The sequence below is a fragment of the Rhodamnia argentea genome, chromosome 5 (assembly GCF_020921035.1).
Source record: "Rhodamnia argentea isolate NSW1041297 chromosome 5, ASM2092103v1, whole genome shotgun sequence".
In the NCBI taxonomy this organism is placed as follows: domain Eukaryota; kingdom Viridiplantae; phylum Streptophyta; class Magnoliopsida; order Myrtales; family Myrtaceae; genus Rhodamnia; species Rhodamnia argentea.
This window is the reverse complement of record NC_063154.1, coordinates 25,622,429-25,634,907: the sequence shown is the minus strand read 5'-3', so window position 1 is coordinate 25,634,907 and position 12,479 is coordinate 25,622,429. Positions and strand designations below refer to the sequence as shown.

At 40.9% G+C, this 12,479-nt stretch overlaps 2 protein-coding genes across 3 annotated transcripts; one reads left to right on the top strand and one right to left on the bottom strand.

Annotated features, from left to right (window-relative positions):
* The first annotated feature begins 1,326 nt into the window (after positions 1–1,326).
* LOC115727025 (disease resistance protein RUN1-like) lies at positions 1,327–7,276 on the top strand. The gene is made up of 4 exons (XM_030657133.2): positions 1,327–3,284; positions 3,617–4,712; positions 4,926–5,210; positions 5,308–7,276. The coding sequence occupies exons 1-4, from the start codon at positions 2,527–2,529 to the stop codon at positions 7,237–7,239; spliced, it is 4,071 nt and encodes a 1,356-aa protein (XP_030512993.2). The 5' UTR covers positions 1,327–2,526; the 3' UTR covers positions 7,240–7,276.
* A 1,659-nt stretch (positions 7,277–8,935) lies between these two features.
* On the bottom strand, positions 8,936–10,388 carry LOC115727026 (translation initiation factor IF-1, chloroplastic). 2 transcript variants are annotated; one of them, XM_030657137.2, is made up of 2 exons: positions 9,838–10,388; positions 8,936–9,268 (listed from the first exon to the last, which is right to left on the bottom strand). In XM_030657137.2, exon 1 carries the CDS (start codon positions 10,276–10,278, stop codon positions 9,838–9,840), a length of 441 nt encoding a protein of 146 aa, XP_030512997.2. In that variant the 5' UTR covers positions 10,279–10,388; the 3' UTR covers positions 8,936–9,268. The 2 variants fall into 2 exon arrangements, with proteins under 2 accessions (XP_030512997.2, XP_048135476.1); XM_048279519.1 differs by having other exon boundaries at positions 8,936–9,261.
* Positions 10,389–12,479: the final 2,091 nt, after the last annotated feature.

Genomic DNA, 12,479 nt, shown 5'->3' with positions numbered 1-12,479 from the left:
TTGTCCTGAACACTAAAAGCAAAATCTGCACCATGCACAATCTATGCACAGTGGACCAACATATTCTCAAATTACAGCACAAACCAATACCGTGCCTGCAAGCGAAAGGAAGGGAGACGTTCTGAGACTCAGCCGTGTGCAGTATATACTGATCCTGCATCCAGATTCAAATGCACCGACATTAGACAAGGAAGAACCGATACCATGATAATAAGCCACTAAATAATGCTCTTTCCTGGCACCTCCCGCGTTTTTTTCCTTTTCTCTTCGATTGTGTTGAGCAATAAGCAGCTGGAAATATAATGTCATGAAGAAATTCGCAGACAAACTCAATCGAAGTTTGCAGGTCAGTTTGATCGATTAGAGTGCCATTGAAGCAATTCACAGGATGCATATGTGCTCGCTCTACATTATCTCTGACTGAGATCCTAACGACTTAATCGCTAGAGGCAGAAAGAAAGCATTTGTCCGTCTACATTACCTCTGCGCAGAATTCTCACCTCAGGGACCGAAAACTCGTGAACAACGCCTCGCTGCCGATCGTGGACGGTGACCTTGTGGACCGGTACGGAGGCCGCGTGGCTCCCGCTCCGGCCGCCGGGCCCGGCCGCCGTCTGGAGCTAGCCGAACGTCTTTCCACGGCGACATCTCGCGGCGGCGAGGTGGCGGCTGCTCCCGGCGGGAGAAAGGAGGCGGCGATGGCGGCTGAGCGAGGTGGAGGGAGTGAAGGTTAATGAAATGTCCATCGGAGAGAGCGAGAGCGAGCTTGTGCGCTGCAGAGTGGTGAGGAGGAAGAGATAGCGTGGGGGCCGAAAGTAGGAATTAGGAAATTAGGGTTTTAAAAAAGCCGGTTCCGGTTCCGGTTCCGGTTCGGTTCCATATGGAACCGAGAACCGGAACCGGAACCGGCGGTTCTTCAAAATGCAGAACCGAAAACCGGATCCTCGCGTATCAGAACCGGGAACCGAACCGGAACCGGCGGTTCGATTCTCCGGTTCTCGGTTTTACCCTGGAACCATGCTCACCCCTAATAAATCGGCACTTAAGGCCTATATTTGAAATAAGATATACTTTAGTCCCTTATTTGAAAAAATGGTGGCAGGTCCTTATTTGAAATTTTTCCTTATTTTATGTATGTGGGTATATGTTGTATAAAGTGATTTTAGGTGTAATTTTCCCAAATTTTGATTTTAATTTTTCCTTCCTCTTATCACATTTGAAATTAGATCACGTCCATTTTGAAGAGAAAAAAGCATGGAAGGAAAATGCTTTCGTCTTGGAGCCAAATGCATCATAAAATGGTCATCGTGATGTGGCGATTCCTTTCAAGTTTCAATAGCGCAAAAACAAGCAAATGATGGTTTCAGTCGCTCTTTGCGTTGAGCTTTCCTTCGTCGTGCAACCGGCCATGGCACCGCGCTTCGAAGCAGCTGAGTTTCCATCAGTCACCCACTATTTCACTCCAACTCGAGCGTGGAGGCGCCGTCCGAGTCTGCAAGATCGCGACGGTTTCCGGGAAAATTCCGAATTCTCCACGCCGGCCTCATTCAAGAATGAACTTTTTTTTTTATTTTAATGGCGGATTGCTTCTCGGGATTGGCTCCTAGTTTAGACCGACTTCATTTCGTTTCAGTGCTGTGATTTGATGCGTGATGTAAAGTCAAAGATTCTGGGATATTCTATTTATCGACAATGTTCTTCCCACGTCGGAAGCATCTGAAGCGAAGTTTCCTTTTTGCAGCCAAGGGATGTTCGCTTTCAGATTGTTGAGGAGACATTTCTTTATTTCTTTCTCGAAAAGAACTGAATTTAATTATGTTCCAAGTATATGACTTGTCTGGAAAATTGCATGCTTGTAACATTCATGAACTTTGCACGTGAATTTTCCAGCACAATGATTAGGAAAGGACGTTGGGTTTGGCTGAAGTAGTTGGTTTGAACACGTAATCATGGGAAAAATAAACAATTGTTCTCTCTTTCTCTAAGTTAAATCCCATATGGTGTATTGCAAGGTAGATTCCGGGAAAGTAGAAAGAAAGTCATTTGCTCAACAGTTTCTGGGGCGGGCTTTTCTTCCGCAGGTTGTTGGTGAAAAGGGAGCGCAAAAAGGTTTTCCTGTTGAGATCCTAATCTTGTACTTGTTTGCTGACTGTGCAAATGGATAAGTCAATGTCATTTTCGAGACCGACATTATGAGGGAAATTTTTCAAAAGTTTTGGAGGAAAAGTTTTAGAAATGTCGGTAGAGGAGCAGCCCAACAGTTGACTGTTAGAAATCTAAAAACTTCGTCCCCAAGAATCTCTGTTATTGGTCCAGACGGTCAAGACCGTGTTGTGTTGGTTGGTGATCAAGGATAGATAATTTGAATTCTGGTGGTGTGTCCAACTGGAACTAGGTTTTAGAAAGATATATAAGGGAGCTCAGCAGCCTCAGCTGAGGACTCCATCAAACATATCATTCATTTGGCCTGTTCATAAAAGGACCAAAACCTCTCCTCACCTGTTTTAGTTCTGGTACATCTTCATCATGATGTGCAAAGCAATTGTAAATCTTCCAACCCCTAATCAAGTGTATAGTAGACCCTTTATTGCTAATTCTGGTTTTCATTATCCATTTACTCCCAGGAAAGCTGTTCAGAGATCTAATGGTAGAACTCTGAAAGTACGCTTCCGGGAAACTCTTCGTGCTCTCCCAGCACAATTTTCGCAAAAGAAATTTGATTGGAGTGGCAGGTTGGATGAAGATTCTTATCAGAGAAAAAGACTGCAAAGCAGTAATTCGGATGCAGGGGGAAGTTCTGATCTACCATCTTATAGCTCTGCAGATTTACCAGGTGTCGAGTATGAAGTTTTCTTGAGCTTCAGAGGCCCAAATACACGCAAAGGATTTGTGGATTGCCTCTATCATGGGCTTATGGATGCTGGAATCCGTGCTTTCAGAGACAATGATGAGCTTCCAGTTGGAGGGAGGATAAGTTGGCTACTCCAGGCAATCAACAACTCAAAGATATGCATACCCATCTTCTCTAAAGACTATGCACAGAGTGAATGGTGCCTACGCGAGTTGGCACAGATGGTGGAATGCAGTAAAATAACTGGGCTGGAAATTCTGCCCATATTCTACGACGCGGATCCATCCGAAGTAAAGCTGAACAGGGGACCATATTTAGAAGCCCTCCGTCAACACAAGAAGAAGAATAAGCCCAATCTTGTGCACCAATGGGAAGAGGCTCTAAAGGAGGTTGGAAAGATCAAGGGCTGGGAGTTAGAAAAGGATACTAATGGGTAACTTTCTTTGCCCCTTGCTGCTATTTCATTTCATTACTTGTGAATTGTATTAGGAATTTTAGTTTAGTTCTCCTAATCAAGGAAATGAAACAAAATTCTGGAAACCGCCAAAAAGAAGTACAGCCAGAATTTCAGTTTCTACTCATGTTTATTGATATTGTCAATTTCTTTGTGTCAAACCGAATTTTTTTACCTCTTCCTACTGTTAAGTCCCTGGATGGACTAGAATGGCATAACTCATTCTCTGAAATTCCGTTTTCCTTAATTTGATGATTTTTCTTGTTGGAGTATTCTCATCCCTCATGCTGTCAACTATCCATGTAATGCAGGCATGAAGGAAAACTCATAGAGTTAATAGTTCGAAAGGTTCTGATTAGCCTGAAGGTTCACCATTTGAATGTAACTGACCAGTTGGTTGCAATCGATGATCACGTGGATAAACTCATGAGAATGCTGAATGTGGGTTCCAATGATGTAAGGATCATTGGGATTCATGGAATGGGTGGTATTGGAAAGACCACTCTTGCGAAGGTTGTATTTAACCAGCTTTCAAGTCGTTTTGAGTACTGTAGCTTCCACGCAGATGTAAGAGAAACATCACAGAACAGGGGTCTTGAATTCTTGCAGAATCAACTGATCTCACACATCCTCAAAAAGAAGGGTCCAGAAATTACTAATGTGGATGAAGGCATCAACACAATCAAAGAGAGATTCTCCGGTAAGGAAGTTCTTATCCTTCTTGACGATATTGACCAGAGAGCTCAGTTAAATGCGCTCGCGGGAAAGCGCGATTGGTTTGGTCCAGGTAGTAGGATTATTGTTACAACCAGAAACAAAGATGTGCTCAATGTCCCTGAAGTGGATTGGGCATATGAACTGGAAAGGATGGATGAAGATCAGTCCATTCAACTTTTCAGTAGGCATGCATTCAGAAGGGACTGCCCTCCTGATGATTATTTGGCTTACTCGAATAAGGTGGTCGACATCACTGGAGGCCTTCCTCTAGCTCTTGAGACCATAGGTTCATTTCTGTCCGGGAAAATAAAAAAAGTTTGGGAGGACACATTGAAAAAGTTGGAAAAAGTGCCTCGCGATGAAGTTGGGAAAAAGTTGAGGATAAGCTACGATGCTCTAGATCACTGGCAGAAGCAGATCTTTCTTGACATAGCATGTTTGTTCATTGGGTTTGACAAGAGAATCGTGGTTCATTTATGGGATGATGCTGATTTTTTCCCTGAGGAAGGTGTTGAAGTTCTTCGTCTCATGTCTCTGATAAAGATTGGTGATGACAACAAGCTGTGGATGCATGACCAGCTTAGAGACCTCGGTCGAGAGATTGTTCGACAAGAAGGTAGCATGGAATTCGGGAGGCGCAGTAGATTATGGAACCATGAGGAAGCATTGCGCACATTAATAAATCACAAGGTAAAAAAGTTTCCTTGTTGACCATTACCATCACTAATAATCATTCATTTCTAGGGGCTTAAATGCTTTGCTTTCATGATGTCAAATGCTGTTATGTGCTTTTACCAATGGCCTCCTTAAAATGCTCCAAAGTAGGAACAAGCTATTTTGCTGATTTATAATGTAGAGTTATCATGGCTTTTGTCCTTATTCTGTTTCGTGTTGCATTTGTAGGGTACTGAAATGATTGAAGCCCTCTGTCTTAAGTTTGATAGCAAGTCACAGTACTATTTCACTCGAGCTGAATTTGCATGTCTATCAAACTTAAGGTTCCTCCAGGTCAATGGCGTGAACCTTGCTGGTAACTTTGAAAATCTTCTTCCACAGTTAAGGTGGCTTTGTTGGCATTATTGCCCTTCAAATTTCTTGCCTACGAGCTTTTATCTGGTAAATCTAGTCATACTTGATCTCTCTTGGAGCAAGATCAGTGAATACTGGGAGGGCTGGCATCAACTCAAGGTAGGACATGCTTTGTGACTGCCATGCTCTTATACAAGGTTTTCAATATTTCAGTATACCTATGTATTTATTGCTCTCACTGTTGTTATTCTTGCAGATGTCAAAGAACCTAAAGGTTCTTAATCTTACGGGATGTACATGCTTATACAGGAACCCTGATTTTTCTCCCTATGAAGTTCTCGAGATATTGATTCTTGAAGGCTGTGAAAGTTTAGTGGGAATCGATGCATCCATTGGTGGCTTAAAGCACCTTGTTTCGTTAAACATGAAGGACTGCCATTCAATCCAAGAGTTGCCTGAAAAGTTGGGCTCCATGGAAGCTTTGACGGAGCTCATTGTTGATGGAACCTCTGTACAAGAAATTTTTATCATGCCTGGAGGTATGAAGAAGCTCGAAACTCTCAGTGCCCGTGATTGCAAGTCATTGACCCAAATTAGGAGCTCAATCAGCCAGCTGGAATCTCTCACATATCTTGCATTAGATAATGCAAAAATCACTCAACTCCCAGACTCTATTGGAGCGCTAGTAAAACTTGAGCGCTTATCTCTGAAAGGTTGCAGGTCAATAAACAAACTTCCAGACACCATCGGGCAACTAGAGTCCTTGGTCGAGCTCAATCTATCCAGCACAGGGATAACTGAGTTGCCCGATTCGATTAGCAATCTTAAAAACCTGAAAGTGTTGAAAGTCGAGGGAAGTTATATAGATCAAATACCAGTTGTTATTGGGATGCTGGAAAAGCTTGAGGAGATACATGCCAAGGGTTGCAACCTGGAGGGTGACATTCCTAGTGATATAGGGGAACTTGCCTATCTTAGAATCTTGAGCTTATCAGATAATCGCATTCATAGTTTACCAGAAACTATTTGCGGACTCTCTCATTTGGAGACCCTTGATTTGGAATTATGCAAAGAGCTTAAAGGGCTTCCAGAGCTTCCTAGTAGCTTGATTAATCTACGAGTTAGTTCTCAGTCAATGGAGAAAATCCCAGATCTCTCCAATCTGATTAATCTGAGGCATTTGTATTTGTCCGATGGCTCTCATCTGCAGGGATTTCCCACCAAGGACCCAACCAAACTGGTTGAAGATCCTAGCCCTTTGTGGCTCGGAATGTTATCCAAATTGGAGACATTGCAGCTGTCCCTCTCGAAAATTACTACCTTACCGGCTAACCTGGGTTCGCTTTTTCGACTGAAGAAGCTGGTATTGTCCTGTGTAGATCTGCAGTCCTTCATTCAACTTCCCTCTAGTTTATCTACATTATATATAGGCAACTGCAAGTCTATGACAATTGTTCCTGATCTTTCAAACTTGAGAAACCTGACAGAGTTGGAGCTCCTTCACTCAGCTATATCAGAGATTCGGGGCCTTGAAGGGTTGGAGTCGCTTCAAGTTTTCGATGTGATATACTGCAAATTGAAAAAGCTTGATGGGCTAGAACGGTTAGAATCCCTAAGACGCTTGGTTCTACGTAACTGTGAGTCACTTGACAGATTACCGAATCTCTCAAACTTGAAAAAGCTGAAAGAATTCAAGCTGCGAGACTGTGAGAAGTTACTCGAGATCGAAGGACTTGATAAATTGGAGTCATTGGAAGAACTGCAGATATCCCACTGCAGATCCATCGGGAGTTTACCTGATTTGTCGAACTTGAAAAAGATGAAAGTTCTCGAAATTAAGAACTGTGATAAGATCAAGGATATTGGAGGTCTTGACAGATTGGAAACCCTGGAGGAGCTGCAGATTTCGGAGTGCAGATCCTTGGAGAGACTACCGAACTTGTCGAAGTTGACGAAGCTGAAAGACTTGGAGATCGAGAATTGCGAGAAGATAAGCGACATTGAAGGCCTTGACCAATTGGAGTCCTTGGGGAACTTGAGGATTATTGGCTGCAAATCCATGGAAAAGTTACCGGACCTATCGAACTTCAAATGCCTGAAGTCGCTGTACATCGAAGATTGTGAAAAGATTCGTGAAATTGTAGGTCTTGGGATCCTGAGATCCATCAAAGGAGATAACTGTTTCTAGGCATGACACAGCTTTATTTTTCTTCAAATTAAGCAATGGTAAGCTCTTTGTGCAGGAAAAAAGGCAAGTATAAAAAATGTAAATGTTGCTTTCTTTTTTCTTTTCTCTTTGTGATAGTGTCCTTCACATTGTACAGCTACAGATGCAACAGGACCGTTAACCTGATGAAATTTCTTACTGTATTAAGTCTGAGGTACTCGTAAGATTCCTTTCTTTTCTCACTGGTTAATGGGAAATTTTCTCTTGCGGTTCCGCCATATATAACCACAGTGATGGAGTTGAAAACTCAATGTATGAACCTTCTTGTATCCATCAGCACTTAGCAGTGTAATGAGTTCACTTTGTACAATATCTGAGTTTATGACTCTATGGAGTAAATAGAGTTTGTTGCAGTATAATCTCCCAGAGTCTTATGTAGTTACAGTCAGATACGGTTCTTGTATCTATCGGCACTTAGCAGTGTAATGATTTCTCTGGATTTACTTTTGCATCTCTGATTTTCCAGCATAATCTGGACACTAGATCACAAAATTCACGTCAAGCGCCAAGCGGTTCTCAAGTCAGAGTACTGTGAGTTTTGGGTACTGACGAAGAGTTGATTGTTATTTCAGTTTGAGCTTTAAAGAGGATTGAAGCAGACATAGTCATCAGCTTGATGGCAATTGCCATTTCTCGACCATTCCGGCTATCCTGTACTATCGGACTGTCAGCCCAACTTCAAATTCAACTCTTTGCACACCAAAAGAAGTTATCGCCGACCATCTTATATTCTATTGTGATGAAGAAGGCAAATTAATACTACAGGATTTGGTAATAATATGCTTCCTCCATATAAAACCCGGAATCACTAGTATTTACAACTTAGCACCAGAAACTCAAGCAAGCCAGATAACCCCAAATGGTAGATTTAGCAAACCTGCTAATGCACTCTTTAGTCTTTTTTCTGGTGGAAGTTTACTTCAATATAGTTCCTCTTACAAGGCAATTATATTTAAGTTTAGCATGCCATTGCTTGCAAACTTTTTTCTTATCAAAGAAAATAAGACACCATATGAGACCAAACCGTGAAAAAGTGAAGTGAGGATAAAAGAAGACCAGTTTGATAGGTTGGGTGAGAAGCCATTCTCTTTACTCCTCGAGTCGAGCCCATCCACCCTCGCTCTCTCCTTTTCTTATCAGTCTGAAGTGGCTAGTTTTCAACATCCAGGTCATGCTCATTAACATGCAACTGCGAGAGTCGAGTAGTAGATATTGCAATTCCATTAAACGTCGAGACTGTTCGATGCGCGAAATGGAAATCCGGGGTTCCCATGTACTGCTGCGAAGTATGCAAACTTTTCCCTCCACAAGTCATCTGCCAAACTGCCTTTCCAGATACAACATCCCTGTGATTTAAAGCATCCTTCGAGTTGCGCTGGGCCTCTCACCAGTGCGATGTTTGGCGAATCATGCAACCAAGATCTTCACAAGAACTGTGCGTTGCAATTCTGCCGATTAACTTTTTCTAGCATGGCAGGGCGATACTCCTTTAAAATTAAGCAATGGGAAGCCCCTCGTGCAGGAGAAGAGGCAAGATTGAAGGACTCAAACGTTGTTGCTGTTTTTTTTGTCTTTTTTCAGATTGTCTTCTCCACTCTTGTACAGCCAGAGATGCAACAGGATTGCTACTGACGAAATTATTTTACTGTATAGAGTTAGGAGCTAATAGAGTCATATATATGAGCACAATGATGAACTTGAGAGCTCAACATATTAGGATATCCTATTATGTCGATCAACACTTACCAGTGTAATGATTTCTCCCTGTAGCTATATGATTCGGAGTATAACGCTAGAGAATAAATAGAAGTATTACAGTAAGTTCTCCACAGTCTATGTTGATTCCCTATTTAATTTTATCGATGTGTCTGATGCAGACGGTCAAATGAGTCAGCTCAAGAACAAGTATTTGCACGTTTACATGCACACACAGATTATCCTCCACATTTAGTTTTGCATCTCCAATTCTAGTTCCAGCATAATCTGGATACTGGGTCACAAATTCGGGTCAAGCAGTCATGAAGCCCCGCAATTCTTACTTGAGCTGAGATTATTAATTACCAATCTGTGCACGAAAAAAGAAAGAATTTTCCTTCTAGGATAAATTTTTCATGCGGCAAAATGAAAGAGATGTTGATTAATGACACAATTCACCATTCAACTACGCAAACAATAGGGCAACAATTCGAAGCTCGCAACTGGTGCTCATGTAGTAGAAACCTCAAGAGGAATTTATGACTAAATTGCATAAACATTGATGCCAATTATACGCTTCATAAAGCACATATTTGCGCCACGGAACAATCTGAGATAAATACATTTCATTTCCATTCAACTGAAGAGCAGCTCTTACACCTGCTCCAGTATGCAATCTAAAAGAAAAACACTTCCCCAAATGCCATATCGAACTCAAGCCGTCAAGTATTTAAACTAATTACATAAGCAAAAACAAAGTGCCCCACCTCCTCGCAATTCTATTAGCAAAGCTCTTCAGAGGAATATCCATCAGAGTCATTTCATCAAACACTTGAAAGTGCGCACGATTAGTAAAACACTTGCCTAATCACCAGAATCCTTGTTGCGAAGCCTGTAGATGATGCGCCCTCGCGTCGAGTCGTAACGGCTCACCTCGATTTTCACCTTATCCCCAGGCAACATACGGATAAAATTCTTCCTGATTTTCCCCGAGATGTACCCAAGGACCACGTCCGCGTTGTCCAAGCGGACGCGGAACATGCCGTTGGGTAGCGACTCGACGATGATGCCCTCGTGGGTCCATTTCTGCTCCTTCATGCCCTGCGACGCTTTCTTGGCGCAGAGAGCGACGACGGGCCGCGGGGCGATGGGTCGCGATAGGGACGGCGGCGGAGGAGGAGAATCGTGGGGTTGGAGCAGCTTGAAGAAAGCGGGAGGAGGGATCTGGAAGAGCTTGTTGCTGCCGATGGGCATGCGAAGGCATGCGTGGGGGGCGTTGAGGGTGTTGAAGAGAGCGAAAGACATGGCTGAAGAGTGAAGTGAAGGGAAGAGGAGAAGGAAGAAGACGAAGATATGTAAGACTTGGTTTCGAGTCGAATGATATATCCTCAGCCTCAAAGTTCGAGGGGGGCCAATCGCCTGCGCTCCGTTCCAGCGATGACCAAATGCAAATTGGTTTTTATACTCCAAAAATTATTCTATGAGAACATACCTCCGGTTACACTCCCATTTTTAACGGCGTTAAAAATCCGACGGGATAGTATATACGAATGACGGCAATCCAACGAATTTGCCATGGCAATGGACAGATCTTGTAACGTCAACCAAGAGGGCAGCTGCATCAGATTTTTAACGGTCACACACGCTGCCACTGCGGAGTTTTGAAGGTCGTATGGGCGGAAGATACTTTTGAGCGGTTAGCACGAGTTTGAGGTATTGATGAGGCGAAAAAAAAGTTTTAGATATTTGTTGACACATAAATTTTAATTTTTTTTAAAATCATTCATTTTAAAAATGAGAATTAGTCTTAAGGCATGTATGGTTAACTATTCTAGTCCTCCGATTCTATTCCTCGTAACAAAAAAAAGATGAGAATCCTGTTTAATAACGTAAATGATTTTAATTCTGATTCTATTTTCGAAAACGACTTTAGAGCAAAAATAAGCGCCAAAAAAAGTTGGTTCCGAAAAAGAGAACTACTTTTGAAAATCATAAAACCGAATGAAGTCTCACATCTCTCACTTTTCCTTTTTAGTTACGTTGTCAATTTTTCTTCAACCTAAGATGAAGCGAGGTCTCATTTTCAAAAAAAAATATATAAGATAATAAAATATTAAATATAAAAAATTCGAAAAAATTTTAGAAAATTTTTAACAAAATAAGAAAAATTTTAAAAATCCATAAAAATAAAAGAAGCTTAGATTAGGCTAGTTAGACCTCATTTTCATAAATTTGGGCTTAGATTATCTAGATTTCACAGATTTTGTTCTTTTTTAGAAAAATCATAAATACCTTTGCAATTAAACTTGAACCATATTTCTCTAAACACTTAGGGCTTCATTAGGGTTTTGTGATGTGATTTATCAATGTCATGATCTTTGATTGCGCACTTGATTTCATTGATTGTGACTCACCTAGGTTTATGTACTTTAGACTTAGTCTAGTTTAGAAAATTTTGGAAAAAGACAAAAATAACCATCATGAACACTTAATAAGCTCTCGTTCTTAAGTTTTCGATGAATTAAGATTGAGATTTGATTTCCTATAACCAAAAATGCACCCAAATGCAGGACACTACAATGCATTTTCCTTACAGAAACAAAAGGGTCGCTCGTGTCGGTTGTCTACTTGCTCAAAAGAGTTTGATGAAACCCAACAATAAATGGTGAAAATGACTTGTGATGATTCTTGATATTTATTTTTATATTTCAATATGCAATATGCTATATAAGAGCATCAATATGAATTAATCTTCGATTAATTTTGAAATGTAGGATGTAATTTCACAAAGTAACTACGTTATTATTTGATTTAAATAACAAAAATTAGGAAGAGCAATTGTTCCCAAGAACAAAAATTTTGTGCAGTTATTAAACGCGTTTCTTTTACAAAATTAGAAATTTTGGGCAGTTACCAAACGCATTCTGATTCTTTAAAACTCATCCAGAGAATAGAATCATAAAAATTCATTTTAATCCGAATCACTTTTTGAGATCAGAATGGTCACCATACATGCCCTTAGTTCTCACAAAAATAATTAATTTTTCATGCGTAGCATATTTATTTTCTATTAATCAAGCATTTCCTTACATTCGGACCAATGGCGAAGGAGTTGAGCTTAAATTGACAAGCTTGAACCCAGGTTGTTGCTCTCTTTCTTAAAATGCAAAGATTTATCCGTACACGCAAAGGCAAGTTAGAATGAAACTTCGAATCAAACCAACCCCACCAATGGATTTAGAATGATGAAAGGTACAGGGTAGTGGTCTTGGATTTTCATGGGCATCCCTAAAAAATGAATAATTGCACTTAGAATGAAACTAGGGACTAAATTAAAAATAAAAAGTGTAATTAAGTCTTTTTTTGTCAAAATTGATCAATTCCGTGAATAATTGGATGAAAATAAAATATGATTTATTAGAGGCAAATGTCATGACTTAAAAATAGTGGAAAGAAAATTAAAAGGACTCAAAAATGTAATTTTTGGCTGAATTCGGAGTTATGTT